The following is a 17,693-nucleotide window of genomic DNA, read 5'->3' as shown; positions in this document are numbered from 1 at the left end:
CAACCTTCTATTTTATAATAATTGAGAACTGTAGATGTCTTTCCCACTGTCTAATGTTTAAAGCTTTTCAGCACACTAAGATTTTCTCTAAATCTTAAAATATATTTTCTCTAGCCATGAGGAGTTTTGTTGCACATTGTCCTGAGCTGTTAACTGAGGATGCGATTAGGAAATTAATGACTCCTATCGAATGTGCCATGACGATGATGTCACAGTAAGTAACAGTTTAGACAAAGCTATCATCTTACTTGCCTGTGTTTGTGATGTGTGCATATATGTATGTGTATTCACATGTACATGTGTGTGGAGATGAGAGGTTGATGTAAGATGTCTTTCTCAGTCACTTTTCACCTTATATCAATATATCGATCGATAGGCAGGGACTCTCAGCTGAACCCAGAGTGCACCAGTGCTATTAGTCTTGCTAGCCAGCTTGCTCTGAGGATCCTCTGTGTTTGCCTCTGAAGCACTGGCATTTCAGGTGGGCCCCCATGCCCACCCAGCTTGTATGTGTGTACTAAACGATTCAAACTCTGGTCTTCACAGACAACTTATTTTATATATCAAAAATTAAAAATGTGCTTAGCATTTTTGTTCTTCTCAAATCATATAGAACATATCTAATCTTTATTTTGTAAAGTTAATTTAAAGGCTGTATTAATAGTTTGGTTTAAAACACGTTGTAGCTGGGCGTAGTGGCTCACTTCTGTAATCCCAGCACTTGGGAGGCAGAGGCAGGTGAATTGATGTGAGTTCGAGGCCAGCCTGGTCTACAAAGTGAGTCCAGGACAGCCAAGGCTACATAGAGAAACCCTGCCTCGAAAAACAAAACAAACAAACAAAAACCACATTGTAATATGAAATGTTTCTGCTAGTTTTACTATTATTAATCACAAAACAAACCGAAAGTGTTTGTTCATAAGTAATGCTTGTCTTAACAACTAACTGGTCCCAACTTTGCTTTTGATATTGCAGCATTCCATCTGTAATTAAGGCCCACGGAGCCCATCTGAAAGCTAGTGCTGCAATGGTCCGGCTAAGACTTTATGATATCTTGGCCTTATTACCTCCAAAAACTTATGAAGGTAAGTGAAATGTACAGTATCTAATAAAAATTCTTCAGTATGCCTTTTGGGTTCTTCGTGGTATTTAAGAGTTCTGACCAGGACTCCCCTTCAAACTTGCTTTACAAAAGAAGAACACTATTTTAGTTTTCTTCGCCTAGAAGCATTCATATTTGTAGACTTTTAAGTCATGTTCTGGTTCTAATTCTGAGCTCTCTCTATTATTATGTCCTGTGACTGTAGCCCAGCTTAGGAGGTAAGACACCTGCTCTGCAGATGAAGATTCTCACGGAAGGAGAATATTTGCCTTTGTGATAGAGCTGGTGACTGCAGAGTTTGGATCCAGACCCAACTTATTGCCCTCAGTGTCTATATTTAAATCATAATTCCCAATTACTCCATATGTATTATAATATTGTCAGTAGTTTATGTATCCAAGAATGGAATATAATAATTTACTTAGCAGAAATGAAATATATAAGGTGATAATACCAAACCACTAATTTCTGTCTAATACAACTAAGCCCAAGAACTTTGGTGGGAAGCATTTCAGTGTTTGCATGTATTGAACAACTAAAAAATAATTTCATATAGCATTTAATATTGTTAAAATAAAGGTTCTGTTCACTATTTGCATTTTCTGTTAGTTTTAGTTTGAACTCAAATTGTGTTAGATCATAATAAAAATACCATTATTTTATATTAAAACAGTACATGCCAGGCCTAGTGGCACAGGCCTGTAATCTTAGCTACTTGAGAGACCAAGACACTAGGGTCATAAGTTTCAGACCTTTTTGGTTGCAGAGTGAGTTTAAGGTTAGCGTGGGTGATATGTTATCCTTGAAGTAAAAAGTGAAGAGCTGAGAGATCTAGCCTCATGGGAGAGCGTTTACTCCTCAGCACTGTTGGGCTCCCCAACAGTGTTAAAGCATCTAACATAAAGTTACAAGCAGCCTTGTACCGTAGCATGTGCCTGCAGTGTCAGGTGCTTGAGTGGCTGAAGTAGGGGAGCACTGAGCTCAGGTCTTGAAGGCCTGCCCGGGCAGTATAGTGAGCACCCCGTCTTGGTGGGAATGAGAAGGAGTGAGGACGGAGAACGGGGGAGAGAGGAAGACAAGAAAGGAAAAGGAAGAAATAGTATGGACATTTTTACAAAGGAATGGGAGCTAATTATATTCCTATTAAACATACTGCTGTTCATTGTGGAGATGAAAATGATTATTTTAATCTGCTCCAATGCTCTGTATTTTAGGGTCCTTCAATGCGCTTCTTAGAGAACTGGTAGCAGAATTCACTCTGACTGACAACTCGGCCAACACAACCACTTCCCTCCTTCGGTCCCTCTGCCATTATGATGACAGTGTTCTTCTGGGTTCCTGGCTTCAAGAAACTGATCATAAATCAATTGAAGACCAGGTAGTAAGCTATACAAGGAAATGAAATTACCAGTGTAATCTAAAGCAGTGATCCTGTGACACATTGTCATTTAAAGAGGACATACCCTGGGCCACAATAACTCATCTCACTTTCTTAGAACTTATTTGAGGTGGACAAATGGTGGAAAGGTTAATAGTAGCACTCGAGTTTGCCAAAGCGTCTTTATTCACTGTCCTTTGTATTTAGATACTTGGTTGTGGATATGACAAAACTCAGATTTCACTGACTTTCTCGTTGCTAATGTTTGTTTATTTTGTTTGTAACAAGTTAGGAAAAAAAGAGAGTTAATAAATTGGGGATTTAGAACCAGATAAATTTATTTTATTTAATTAAAAAAAAACCCTTAAAAAAAAAAACCCCAGATGTAACCAGACCTGGTAACACATGCCTTTAGTTGCAATGCTTCAGAGGTGGAGGCAGAGGCAGGCAGGTCTCTTGTGAGTCCATGGCCAGTCTGGTTTACATGGAGAGGCTGAGCCAGGGCGACATAGGAAGAACCTACCTTAAAAACAAAACACAACAAAACAAAAAAGTAAATACTATTTTTGTGGGGTTTTGTTACAGTAGACACAATTTTGCTCACACGTTAAGGTGAGCAGAATGAAAATGTTTAAAAAGAACGTGTCTTGTGTCTTATGACTTCATAAGATGATTCTGATGATGACATTTTTAATGGCAAAACTATTTTTATTTACTTAAAAGCTGTCAGGCTTAATCCTGTTTTAGTCTTCCAATATTTTATTTTTAATATCCCATACTTAGTGAGTGTATTTCCTAAAGTAGATTGTGAGTGACCTCCATTTTTTCTTCCACAGCTGCAGCCGAACAGTGCGTCTGGAAGTGGGGCTCTGGAGCACGACCCTTCTTCCATTTACTTGCGGATACCCGCTGGTGAAGCTGTACCAGGGCCTCTTCCCCTTGGAGTCTCAGTGATTGATGCGTCTGTGGCCCTTTTTGGTGTTGTGTTTCCACATGTTTCTTATAAACATAGGTTAGTGTAAAGTTAGCTGCGTTATTTTAGTTGAATATAAGATATATATAATAATCGTTTTTTTTTTTCCGTCCCAGCTAATTCCACAATAATGGAGGGTATTACTTAAGCAATGCTCTCATAAATTTAATGGCATAATTTATATGTACATGATAAAATAAATTGGCTGCAAGTTCCATGTAACTTGAAACTCTTTTAAGATTTGGCCCACCTGGGCATGATGGTGCACGCCTTTAACCCCAGCACTCGGGAGGCAGAGGCAGGCAGATCAATGTGCGTTCGAGGCCAGCCTGGTCTACAAGTGAGTCCAGGACAGCCAAGGCTACACAGAGAAACCCTGCCTAGAAAAACAAAAACAACAACAACAAAAAAGATTCGGCCCTGTGTGCTAGCATCTAGTACCCACTGTTTTGTGGATCATGTCTTACCCAACAAAGTTTTCATTTTAACAGTTCAGCAGCTCCTAATTTAACTGTACTTCTAATTGAGCTATCTCCTTTATGACACTTCCTGAACAAGTACACCTGTGGGCGGTCTAGTCTCTTTGATGGATCTGTGAGATGGTGCAGGTCTGGAACACAGGAAGCCAACGCAGCTGCTTTTTCTTGTAGCAGAGAGATTTTGGCCTGCTGTATTTTATATCCACAGCCACCATCCCTAACTCGAGCAGGAGTATGTATGTTTGTGATTTCCCAAAATGGAAAAAATGAATTAATGTAAGACCCTTTCTGATTACTTAACTTTTATAAAATACACCTTAAAATATTATTTTTTAGCTGGCCATAATGGTACATGCCGGTAATCCCAGCACTCAGAGAGGCAGTGCCAGGTGGATCTCTGTGAGTTCAAGGCCAGCTTGGACTACAAAGCAAGTCCAGAACAGCTAAGGCTACACAGAGAAACCCTGTCTCAAAACACTGAAAAAAATATTCTATATGCAAAAGATGATATTTCTTTAAATGTGTAGTGATGTGATACATTTCTTTTAATTATTTGCTTTTCATATTTAAGCTTTATATCTTTAAGTTTAATTGATTACCACATAAATGTTGAGCAACATTAAAGCTGAAAAAAACCTTATAAATTATATATACCTAACATCCTTGCTTTAAATCTAAGGGTATTCAAATACTAGGCTTCGTGGTTTTACCCAAATTATACAGCTAGTTGTGAAATAACTTTTAGTTGCTTTTTAACTTTTATTTTATACATTTACAAAATTGGCAAAAGCTAAACATTTCTTTCGTCTCAAAAGCTTCTGGTTATGTAGGATATGGGTGCAATTTTCTTCTAGGTAAGAGTATTTTAAAGTGTTCTAGGTTTATTTATTTTATTTTATGCTTTTCCTGCATGTGTGAATGTACACCATCTGGGTCTCTGGTGACAGAGTATGTGAGGAAGGCACTGCATACCCTGGGCTAGAGGTTTAGATGGTTGTGAGCCACCACATGAGTCCTGAGATCGGGGTCCTCTGCATGAGCAACAAGTGCTCTTAACTGCTAGGGCGTCTCTGCAGCTCCTGTGTAAGATTTTTAAGATTAGATCAAACAACCCCAGAACCTAGCCTACACAGACTTTAAGGTTAGCCTATGTTATATAGAGATCCCCATATCAAAATAATAAAGACAAAAAATTCTACAAGGGCTGAGGAGGTGGCCCTGCAGGTAAAGAGACTTGCTGCCGTACCTGACAACCTGAGTCTGAGCCTATGACTCACACTGCAGGAGAGAACTCTCTCCCAAGATTGACCTCTGACGTCCACATGCACATCTTACACATGTGTATCCACACACATGCACACAAAATAAGTACATAATATGTAATAAAAGTTTTACAAAGTATGCCATTGTTTTCTTTCAAATTAAAAACTATCCACGGAAATAGATAATGATTATTATTCTGATGTATTAAAAATGTTTTGAGGAGAAAAGGTGAAGTGACATATGTCTGTGATGCCTCTGCAGCTCAAGTACCAGGGAGGCTGACACAGCAGGAGAAGGAGTCCACAGCTAACCCAAGCAGCATAGAAACGCCTGTTAAAAAGGAAAGGAAAGGAAAGGAAAAGGAAGAGAGAGACTCATGGGCCGTAGACGAGTCATTTTAAACTAACGGAAACAGTGAACAGATAGAGTCCTTTTATTTTGTCTGAGGGCTTAGAGCCTCCGTGATCTAATGGCAGCATGCTGTGCTTCTGCTCTCAGGAAGCATATGGCAGAAGTACACCGCAGAGCCATACTGCGCACCTCATGTCTAGCGAGCAAAGGGAGCAAGAGGAAAGAGGCCCGGGTCCCACTGTTCCCCAAGGGCATGCCTCCGTGCACTGATGACCCCCCACCAGCTCCATCACTGCCTAACAGCAGTACCCCGGGGTCCAGTCTTTTCCACACAGGCCTTTGGGTGGACATTCTCATTGCAAGTGTATCATGTACTATAAGTCAGGAGTTTTGTTGGACACACTGGGGTAAATGTTTAAGTCCTCTGAAATTATGAACTGTTTTGCTAATTGAAATTTAATCTCCTTTCTTATTCTGTTTAATTAACTTCATGAGTATATATTAAAACAGGAGATAAAAGTTGGTTTTCAATCAGCTATGGGAATGAAATAGACACAGTCTGAGGGCATAATTGATATTTGGTTTATATTATTTCTGTTTTTATGCCATATTTAAATAAATACCACTAATGTGATTTTATCCTATTACTATAGGTTACAAATGCTGGATCACTTTGCTGAGTGTGTTAAGCAAGCCAAAGGTGTCCGCCAGCAGGCTGTGCAGCTCAATATATTTACTGCTGTTCTCAGTGCACTGAAGGTATGAACTCTCAGAACATTATAAATACTCTGGAACATTCTAATGTGTCTTTAAAAGCCATATCAAGATTATTACAACACTTATGTTTCTATATTTATGCTCTTGATAATGGTGATTTTATGTTAGCTTAGTGATTTTATGTTAGCTTCACTAGAAACTTTATATTGGGTTTATTATAGCTAAATTGGTATTTTATATTTTAGGAACTTAAAAGCTCTGATTTTAATTTGAGCTTCAAATTTTACAAGTGCCACTAATTTCTTTTTTTTGTGATTTTTCCAAGATATCTTTTTACTGAGATTGGATTTTCTAATGAGTATTTATAAAACAAGTCTTAATTTCCATTTGGGGTTTAAGCTGAATCAGCATAGGATGTGCTTCATAAATGAAAGAGTGCAGTCTGTATGGAGTGTTTTCTGGGTTAGCTACTGACTGACTTTATGTGTAATGCAGTCCTCTTAACCTTTTTGAGCTTCAGTTTGTACACTGTGAAGTACAATAACAAGTGTCCGTCTTGCTCAGCCGACCTCACGGATGATAGTATCAAGCCGCTCACGAGTTACTTAAGAACTTTTGCCTACTAGTGCTAGGGTTATTATAGAATGGTGCTCTAATAACAACATTGAGTACAACAGAAAACACAAGGGATTAAGCAAGCCTTCCTTCAGTCATGTTTGCAAGCATGGGGCTGGGGAGGGAAACAGGTAGTGGTTACAGAGATGCCGTGGTTACCTATGTAGCCACTGATATACCCCTATTTAGAGACTGACACTGGAGTTTGAGCATTTTTAAACAGCCATGGTGTTGTGGGGTGGTCTCTAGTGGGTGGGAGAACAGTGTGGTTTAATATCGCTGTACAGATCACACTTCCCTACATAGACATGGCAAATGCCTCCACTATAGTTAACACTTTCTGCTGGCATTGTGATTTACAGTTTTAATCTCAGGTAAGAAAATTAAATTCTAAAGCAGCAGCTATAGTTAGAACAGAAAACAAACTTATGTTGGCATTCAGTTACTGCCCCGCCTGTCTGTCTTTGCATATATATTGATTGTATGCTCTATTTATGATTGTGAAGTTCTTTATTTTGCTTTTTGAATCCAGGGCCATATATATACTAGGCACCTATCACTGAGCGATTCCCAGCCCAGGCTGGTCTTGATCTTGCTGTGTAGATGAGCAGACCTCTAGCTTGCAATCCTCCTGCCTCATCCTCCCAAGTAGCTGGGGCCGTGGCTTGGAGCCACATATTGTTCTTATTGAATTTTTATACAAATGAGTCAGTTTCATACTCATTACAGTGCTGACATTTAGTCAGATGAATAATATTCATTTTAATCATACAGTGTCATTTATGCCCAAAAGAATATTAGTACTAGACCTTGGATAGAAATTCTCCCATGGATTGTATGTAGCACCAGTGGGACTATTGATCAGTAGTTACTATGTTCTGAAGTCACACTTAGGAAGTGATCACAGTTCATTTGACAGGTACCAGCCCCAGGCCTAACATATGTATTTGAGAAAAATAACCTATGAAGACATCTGGATTTCCTAACGTTCAGCAGATCTTTTTCTTTATTCACCATGAATGATGAGTTGATATCATTATTCTTTTTTTTTTTCTTAATAAATACAGGGCTTAGCTGAAAACAAGAGTACATTAGGACCCGAGGAGGTTCGTAAATCTGCCCTGACACTGGTCATGGGAGCTCTTGACAACCCAAACCCCATCCTACGGTGTGCCGCAGGGGAAGCCCTCGGAAGAATGGCACAGGTGGTGGGAGAAGCATCTTTTATTGCCCGAATGGCCCAATATAGCTTTGACAAGTAAGTGCTGCTCTTAGTAAGTTCCTCCACCAGGCTAAGATGTCTTTTAAGCACTCATTGTTACCTAGACTGAGTATTTTGCACATGGCCTGAAGCATGTGATAGTGTTTTGTTGCTGTTGTTCTTAATTCAGCAATTTATTGACCACTAGATTCTGGGAGAGGTGTAATACGTTAAGAACTTTTAAGGAGGACATGGTTTCTCATCAAGCTTTTGAAATCGAGAAACTTTAGCCAAGACTTCCGTCATGTCACCCACAGGCACCCGCTGCTGTATTTTCTTCTTTTTGCCTCCCTTTACTCCAGTTTGCTCTTAGTTTTATGTACTCACTTCTTGGAATATACCTCACTTTAGAGGAGAAAAGGGATAGAGTTTCACTTTACGGAGTTTGAGGGTTATTGCGCATGTCAGTCATGAAGAGATTCAAACAAGTGTAACTAAGGTCAGAAACATGCCTTCGAGTGTTGTTAACCAGATGCTCAGATAGAGAAGTTCAAAATTCAAAAGGCCAAGAAATAACACAAGTCATATAAATTATCATTCTTAGCTCATATATTTTGAACAATAAACATATCAATTTATATCATTATCATTAACAAGATCAAAAGAATTAAAAGTGAGGATTATGAAGTAAACTCTTACATTTTGAGAATAGCTTTCCTTCATCTAGTGGCAGACTGGTTGGTTATAAGAAAAATGCTGGGGAAAAAAATCCCTGGAAAAGCTACTTAAGGCAAGAAGGATTTATTTTGGCTCACAGTTTGAGGACCGCAGTCCCTCCTCCAGGAAGGGGCGTGGTGGCAGGAGCGGGAGGTGGTGGTTCTACTGTATCCATGATCAGGAAGAAGAATACTGTTAAGTATAATTTTTATACCAGATTTTAAGACTTAGTTTGAAAAACAATGAAAAATATCTCAGTAATTTGTTATTTGTAACATGATATTTTAATATTTTGCTAGTACTTTGTTAAAATTAATTTCTTTTATTTTTCTCTTCTGTAATGACACAAATATATTAGAAGTTATACGTGCGGTATATTTCAATTGAACATTTCTGTTCAATGTTGTATTTATGTGGTGGTTACATACAGTGTCCAATGATCATTGTGTACTTGACACTTTAAATTGATGAGTTTTAAAGCCAGGTGTGATGGCTTATGCCTGTAATGCCAGCAATTGGAAAGCTAAGGCAGTATCTCCATGAGTTTGGGGCTAGCCTGGGCAAATGATGAGTTTCATATAATAAATACATCTCAATATGAAATACTGTAAAGTGTATATGCTATATTTACTTTACTTTTAAAATTTATTAAAAATATAGCATAGGGGCTGGAGAAATGGCTCAGTAATTAAGAACACTTGCTGTTTTTTTAGAAGACCCAAGTTCAATTCTCAGCACCCATATGAGGCAGCTTACAACTGTCTATAACTCCACTTTTGGGGATCCTGTGGCCTCTGGGTACCCAAACTAAATTCACTTACATGTCAATAAAAATAAAATTTTACATACATATATAAAATATAGGTAGAAATTTGCCCATTTTATAGACTTTGATTATAATTATAAGCAACTGAGCTATAGCTCAGTAATAGAGTGCTTGCTTAGTGTATGTAAGGCTCTGGATTTAGTCCCCAGCACTTCAAAACAAAACAAAAATACAGGAAATTTCTTAAGAAAAATAAAAAATGTGTGTATTCTTGAGACGAAGATTCTTTTTCTTCCTGGGCCTGGGGAATGAGCCTAGGACTTTGCACACTAAGCACACTCCCTCAGTCCTACAGATACTTTAACATTGTATGTTCACAGTAAACTACAAGGAATGCTATTTTATTAGTTTCCAGAGTATTTCCCCTTTCCATGTGTTTATAGGACTGTTGCTAGAAGAAAATGGAGGAAACAGTTCCCGTTGTGTCATCTTTTCTCAGGTTAAAGTCAGCTCGAGATGTTGTATCCAGGACTGGTCATTCGCTGGCCCTTGGCTGCTTACATCGTTATGTTGGTGGCATAGGATCAGGTCAACACCTAAAGACCAGTGTCAGCATTTTACTGGCTCTAGCTCAAGACGGGACGTCCCCTGAAGTACAGGTAGACAGTGTGGAAGTGTTTCTCTACAATTGCCTTTGAGACAAGGTCTCCCTGTTTTGCTCAGATTTACCGCAAGCTTCTGTTCACTTGCTTCAGCCTCCTGAGGGCTAGGATCACAGATGTGCCACCATGGCTGACACAAAAATGGAAGCAGTGTCTATGGCTGATAAGTTGTTAGGAAAAATGTATCATGCTCTTTCCTTGCTATTGTAGGAGTTTATCATTAGCAAGAGTTTTGCTTTTCAGCATAATCATCAAAATCTGCCCTTTTCTGGCAGTTATACATAGTTTTGTGTGTGTGTGTGTGTGTGTGTGTGTGTGTGTGTGTGTGTGTGTATGTGAGGGGGGGAGAATGCTTTATTATTTCTTTGAGAAATTCATACAGTATATTTTTATTATATTCACCCTCTCCTAATGCTTCACCAACTCTGCCCACCTATTCTACCCACCCACCCTGGTGTTCTTTTATTTTCTAATCCTTCAAGACCAATTTGTACTTCCCATGTATTCTTGAAGTGTGGTCTTCTCCTGGAGAGTGGCTAGCTCATCAGGGGCTACATCTTAGAGAAACTGTCTCCCTTTCCCTGCAGCTGACAGTTGCCAATAGCTCCATTGCCTGTGGAGGGATGGTGCCTAATTCCTCCTTCCCTTGGTTGTCAGTCTCACTTAGGCTTGTCTAGGTTTTGCACATGCTGTTGTAACTGCTGTGAGTTCATATCTGCAGCTTCTCTTCTGTGTGTAGAAGAAAATGGTCCCCTTAGGTTCTTTCTTTCTGCCGCCTTTTCCACAGTGATCCCTGAGCTTTGGGGGTTGGAATTCAGCTTATATGTTCCATTAGGGATGAGAATTCTGCAGGGTTTTTTTCTCTGCACAGTAACACAGTTACTGTGTTAGTCACCATCCACAGCAAATAGAAGTTTCTCAGATGCAGATTGAGATATGCATTGATTTATGGATAGAACGATAAATCATTAAGAGTCAGCTTAATGCTATGCTCTTTTAGCCCTTCAATAACACTAGATATCCTCTACAGCCTATGACACATCTAGCCTAGGTTCTTAGCCTGAAAATGGTGGCAGTCATAGATTTCATCTTATAGAACCAAATTTAAATCCACAAATGGTTACTCCCATGATATTTCTTTTTCTGAGACAGGGTCTCTCTGCGTAGCTTTGGCTGTCCTGGACTCACTTTGTAGACTGGGCTGGCCTTGAACTCACAGTGATCCGTCTGCCTCTGCCTCCTGAGTGGTGGGATTAAAGGCCTGCGCCACCATGCCTGGCTCCTCCCATGATGCTTATGCCACTATTCCACTAGTGGGCATGTCTTCCGGCCCCATCATTCTTATAGCTTGCAGCATTCATAACTTTAATTAGCGGATGATTATTTTTCTCCTCTGGTAGAACCTTCAAGGACTATGAAAGCCAGCCAGGAGTGATGAAGCTTCTAGGTGCATGCGATTTCACCCTGTTCATCATCTAAACATGTATCTTCAGCAATAGGATCTAACTTTCAAGTTCTGGAGGGTACCTAGGAACAATGGCAAAAGCCTGTAATGTTTGGGGCGGGGTATATATGGAATCTCAATGGCTGATGACTCCAAAAGAAGGAACTCATACTGGCACTGGCCTCTTACTTTTTAGCCTCTTGTCTAGTAGGGGCATTGTTTGTTGCCCTGTTATAAGCTAACTCCCTTTTAATGCTCTGTGTGGGGGCATGTGCATACACACACACACACACACACACTTGTACACTAGTAGGTTTCCATGTGTCTTTTTTAAAAGGTCGTTAATGCTTTTTGTTTCACCTCATACTCCCTCTTCTACCCTACCTTCTACTCCTCCAACCCAGTTTAACCTTCCTGTTTTTGATTTTCTCTTAATCCAGTATACTAGTGAGTTCTATCTCCCCTCCATTGAAAATTCATCTCTTTGACCCCTTAGTAATTTACAGACCTCTATGACTATTCCAAAAGCAGATGTATCTGAGGATTCAAAGCCAACTTGTATAAATGAGAGAAATCATGACATTTGTCTTTCTAGGTCTGCAGTGGGACTTAGAATAATTGTTTCCATCACCATCCATATCCTCCAGTTTTTATAATTCGCATATATACCTCCCAGCATATTATGTTATTTATTATTTTTTATTTTTTTCTATTTTTCCATTATTAGATTAGTTAATACCTAAATACCTTCATTTCCCCTCTTTCTTCCTCTTTTACCTCCACACAAGTTCTAGAGGCATTGAATCACATTTACTCCTTGAGTATTTTTTAACCTTTGTTGTTTTTCAAACATCTTATATTTAAGCAAATATAGCTGCAGTGAAACTTTAAGAGTATGCACATGCAAACCATTCATGGTGGCACATGACAGCAGTTAGAAGGCTAAGGCATGAGGAACACAAGTTCAAGGCCAGCCCTGGATACAGTAAGACTCTGTCTCAAAACATATTGAAACATTTGTATGAATTGTAATAATTTATTATACTCGATTCAGTATACTGTATTTCTTCCCACTAAAACAAAATTATGCTTTATCGTAGACATGGTCTCTTCATTCACTTGCCTTGATAGTAGATTCCAGTGGTCCAATGTACCGTGGATATGTGGAACCCACGTTGTCCCTGGTTCTCACCTTGCTCTTGACAGTCCCACCTTCACACACAGAGGTTCACCAGTGCTTGGGCAGATGCTTGGGGGCTATTATAACTACTGTTGGACCAGAACTGCAAGGTAAGTAAATTCATCTTAAACTAAAGAAAGTACCTGGGCAGTTACTGTCCCTCAGTTCTCTCAATGTCACTATCATATTGCTTGCAAAAGCTTTTTAGTAATTATCATCTTCTGTGTATTTGTATTATCCAAAACCTGGCACTCAATGTTTTATATGTTCCATTTTAAAAATACCCCAACAAATGACAGCAGTGTTTCTTTTTTGTGTCAGGTTTTCACTATGCAGTTGTAGCTGGCCTAGAACCTCATATAGAGCAGGCTGGCCTTGAACTCACAGCCTCTGGAGTACTGGGATTAGAGGTGTGCAGCACCACTCCTGGTTCACAACATCATTTTTAAAAGTATTGAGCAGAGAAAGCATTTTAAATGAAATCCTATGTGCCCTGCAATTCCCTGCCCCGCAAACAACCAACCAAACAAACAAAAACAAAGATGAAGATGAAGTTCTTTCAGCCTGGGGTGCCGACTCCTGTCTCTATGGGCTTTACTCTTTTTGACTTTTAAGACCCCTAATGTGGTGTGTAACCTATCTCTGAGGCAGCTGGTTCAGAGAAGAACCCTGGTCCAGTGCTGCCGTGCTTAGAATTGGAGCCTTTGTAACACCCAAGGCCAATCTTCCTGATGAGGAATTAAACACTGATTTCAGGGAGTCGTGACAGGATCCTGATGCATATACTCAGAATCCTGCTTTCCCCTCTCCATTTATTTTATTCCTTGAGGATGTTGACTTTGTGCTTATATGTATATGTATATATATGTGTGTGTGTGTGTGTGTATATATATATATATATATATATATATATACTTACATATACATTTATATCATTTAATAATTACACAGTTCAGCAATATGTATTGCCTGCCTCTTGTAGACAGAATATCAAAGTGGAGAGAGGCTATGAACTTCTCCAGGGTTGTGTTTTTATACATGACTACATGATTTCTTCGGCTGATGTATATATATATACGTAACATTATTTTACTTCACATTAGAAGAAAATCTCAGGTACTGATGTTTGGCAATTAAATTACTATGTAGGAAGCCTGTAACATATTTTCCTTTATTACCTCTATAAGATTTTTATTATTAGATAAACAGTATTAAAAGTTATCATAATGAAAGTAGTAGCATTTGTTGAGCAGAGAACCACAGAATAAAAAATCTTGTAGTTCTTTAGCAGAAGATTGGCAGTTATAAAGGATAGTATGATTTTTTTAAAGGAATAAATTTCTAAGACATGAATTATTGCCTTGCAAATACAGTCGTGTTTCAAATCTTATTTGTAGACTATTTAGGTGGGTTTTTATAAAACTCTGAATAACAGTTGGCAGAAGGGTTTATCTAGAAGATGATTACACTCTAGGTATTTGTGTGACATATGCTACAACATAGTTGTTTTGTTTTCCTGTTAGGAAATGCAGCGACCATTTCCACCATCCGCTCCTCTTGTCTGGTTGGTTGTGCCATCACACAGGACCATTCTGACTCTCTTGTTCAGGCAGCTGCCATCTCTTGCCTTCAGCAGCTTCACATGTTTGCCCCACGACATGTCAATCTGTCCAGCCTTGTTCCTAGCCTCTGTGTAAGTATTTGGCCATGTCATGCACCATTTTATTTTGAGAGCTTTCAAGTATCTTTACCAAAAGATCAAACTGTACCAAACCATAAATATGTTTGGTGGATCATAAGTTTTAGTTACTGTTTAAGTTTTAATACTTGTCATCTTTTATTTAATTTAGGTTTTTATTTTTGCATTTTAAGAAATATTTTGACAAGCTACTTATTTTTTAGGTAAGGACTTGCTACATGTAGTCTTGTTCTCCCAGAACTGTATTTCTTAGTGCTTGAGTGTTGGCTTCTGAGATCTGCTGCTGTCTTTGGAATCTTTAGTGTATCCATTCAACAAATATTTATGGATAGGCTGGATGTGTAAGCGACCAAGCAGACAACTGCAGGCACCTATATGAATAAGCAAGATCAGGCCTTGGTCATTCTGAGGCTTATAGCTAAGAAGGGACAGTAAATAATAGCTATTTATAAGCAAGCTGTGAGCTAGAATGGCTGCAGAAGATCGAGACTATTGCTCAGTGGTAAAGCACTGTGTAGTATTTAAAGGGCCCTGGGTTTGATTCTCAGAAAACAACAAACAGAAAAGGCATAAGGTTAACATATGGAATATGTAATACAGGACCTATAACAAGCCAGACATTGAGAAATTAGTTTCCTGAAGAATAGTACTTGAGGGGTGATATGCAGAATGGGATTTAGTTGTAGCTCAGTATCAGAGTATACAGAGGGGAAAGTACGGAAGGCCCCAAATGAGGAGTACTGTATGCTTAAAGAACCAGTTGTTATGTGATTAAACCTGGAGGAGAGCAGAGCACGGACAGCAGAAAGCACAGTGGGGCTGAGTAGTGAGCAGGGCAGCAGATCATGCAGATTCACATAGGTATTAAGACCTTGGACTTTATACTGTAAGCTACAAGGAACCATTATACTCTACAGAGAAGTACCATGGTCAGGTGTGCACTTCCCCATTCTATCCCTGCTGCATATGGAGACTGGCCTCTGATCTACAGGAGGGTACAAATCTTGGTATTGTAGGATCAAGATGACAATGCTTTGTTTTAGGTTGACTGCAATTAGAATAAGAGAAAAAGTTGGTGGGGAGACTTGACAGAATAAGTTGATTAATTTGCTCCCGAGGGGAAGCAACAACAGCAACAAAAGAAGAGTGGATTAGAGAAGTGAGTTTGGGAGTGTAAGTATTTTAGATGACCTAGGGGAGTAGATGAGACCGCCAGCAAGAGTGCTGAGGGAGAAACCACCATTGTAGAGTCATAAAAGAAAAAAAAGACAATCAGAGAAAGGGTGGGAATGGGGAAAGAAGGGTGACAGTGACATAAGGATTGAAGGAAAAGTAGAGGGTGTGCATTCACACAGCCACAGTTCAATGTGGAAAGACACTGGAACTATACAGCTGTACAGTTAGTTAGCTGTATCAAATACTGACAAGGGATGATGAGCAGTGTAATATATCCTTTGACTTCTGTCACGTGATTGTTCATAGCAAGAACTCATTGAAGGAATGATGGAAATGGAGCATAAGTAGCAACTTCTTCTAGACATTTGATTGTCAAGAAGAGGATGGGATGTGGGTACTGGGGCGATGGCTCAGTAGTTAAGATCACTACCTGCTTTTCCAGAGGATCCAGGTTCAATTCCCAGCACCCACAAGATTGCTAATAACTGTCTGTAACTCCAGTCCCAAGGGATCTCATAGCCTCTTCTGGCCTCCTCAGAGGCTCATGCACATGGTACACAGAAATACATTCAGGCAAAGCATACCTACACATAAAATAAAAATAAATATTTTTAAAAGTTCAAAAAAGAAGGCAGTGCCCTAGAGGTGAGGGGTTAGGAGAGACTTTTCCTCCTGTAGCAGCAGTATGTGAGCCTTTGCTGATTTGAGGGAGCCAATTGACAGGAGTATTAAGTAGCCAGGAAAGAGAGGGAATAATAAATAATCTAGGTGAATTTTAGCGGGATAGAATTTCCACAGCATAAGTAATGGGATAGCTCTTTCAGTGCAACCTGACAGAAAGGAGATGGATGTAGCTGAAAGTGGGCTTAGAGATTTGAAGTCTGGAAGTTAAGGATGTTGACTGCTGACTTTATATTCTTAATGAAAGGGAAGATTAACTTCTGTGAATGAGGGATTTGAAGCTGAGAAGAATGGAAGATAGGAAAGGGACTATCTGGAGAATTATAAGGTTCTCTGGTAGAGCAGGGGGTTCAGTATAGATGGAACTTTATGATTCCAGTCTGTGATTTGTGATGGGATCAATTTGGCCTAGTTAATATTTTTTTCTTCAGCATCTGTAAATGACTTAGATGAGGACTTCTGTGCCTGTATAGGTAGACTTTGACCATTCCGAATAGACGAAAAGGCATTAGCCCAAGGGAAGAAGGATGCTAATGAGACAGTGCTGAAATGATAGATGGTGAAGTGTCATCTGGATAGGGAGAAGAGTAAATCAGAGGAGGCTGGAGAAAGCCACACAGTCACCATTGGAGGATGTTGTTGAGGAGAAAGGAGAACCCATGTAGGATACTGTGAAGGGCGACATAGGAAATTCTAGGTTTGGTGTGGCATATTTCATTTTACTCAATAAATATGCCTCTGTTTTACTTTAGGGAGAATTTAGTGAGTCACAGACCATCAAGGAGTTTGAGTAAGTCACAGGGCAGAACCAAATGCACTTGACATGTTTACAAAATGTGTATAGGAAAAAAAACCAATAGAATATTAGTGTGCTGCTAGGCGCGGTGACACATGCCTGTAATTCCAGCACTTGGGAAGGCAGCGGCAGGCAGAGCTCTGTGAGTTCAAGGCCATTCTGGTCTACAAAGCAAGTCCAGAGCAGCCAAGGCTACACAGAGAAACCCTGTCTTGAAACAAACAAACAATCAAAACCCAAAACAAAGAACATTAGTGTGCATTACATTGCTCTCTACCACAAGCTGTGACCCAGTGTGAGCTCTGAGGGCATAGATGGGATCTATTACATGCCTAGTAGGGCTCAGACAGGCAACTGATCAAGGCCATGAAGACACAGACTTACCTTTCTGGGTTCTCTGGGTTCTTTCTCCATATTTTGCTTCTTTGAGATTTTTTAAAAACGTGTGTGTGTGTGTGTGTGTGTGTGTGTTTGTGTGTGTGTGTTTGTGTGT

The 17,693-nt window shown here is 39.4% G+C and overlaps 1 protein-coding gene across 1 annotated transcript in view; it reads left to right on the top strand.

Moving 5' to 3' along the window:
• HEATR5B (HEAT repeat containing 5B) overlaps window positions 1-17,693 on the top strand; it is an 81,405-nt gene that overhangs the window by 22,339 nt on the left and 41,373 nt on the right. Inside the window, exons 13-21 of the mRNA XM_084792536.1 lie at window positions 115-214; window positions 976-1,085; window positions 2,317-2,480; window positions 3,317-3,492; window positions 6,200-6,305; window positions 7,946-8,136; window positions 10,062-10,221; window positions 12,769-12,958; window positions 14,372-14,541. Coding sequence (XP_084648662.1) covers window positions 115-214; window positions 976-1,085; window positions 2,317-2,480; window positions 3,317-3,492; window positions 6,200-6,305; window positions 7,946-8,136; window positions 10,062-10,221; window positions 12,769-12,958; window positions 14,372-14,541 — 1,367 coding nt within the window. The remainder of the gene's footprint in view (window positions 1-114; window positions 215-975; window positions 1,086-2,316; window positions 2,481-3,316; window positions 3,493-6,199; window positions 6,306-7,945; window positions 8,137-10,061; window positions 10,222-12,768; window positions 12,959-14,371; window positions 14,542-17,693) is intronic.

Source organism: Acomys minous, assembly GCF_964271855.1.
Source record: "Acomys minous genome assembly, chromosome: 8".
Taxonomy (NCBI): Eukaryota; Metazoa; Chordata; class Mammalia; order Rodentia; family Muridae; genus Acomys; species Acomys minous.
This window is presented reverse-complemented; position numbering and strand designations above follow the sequence as displayed.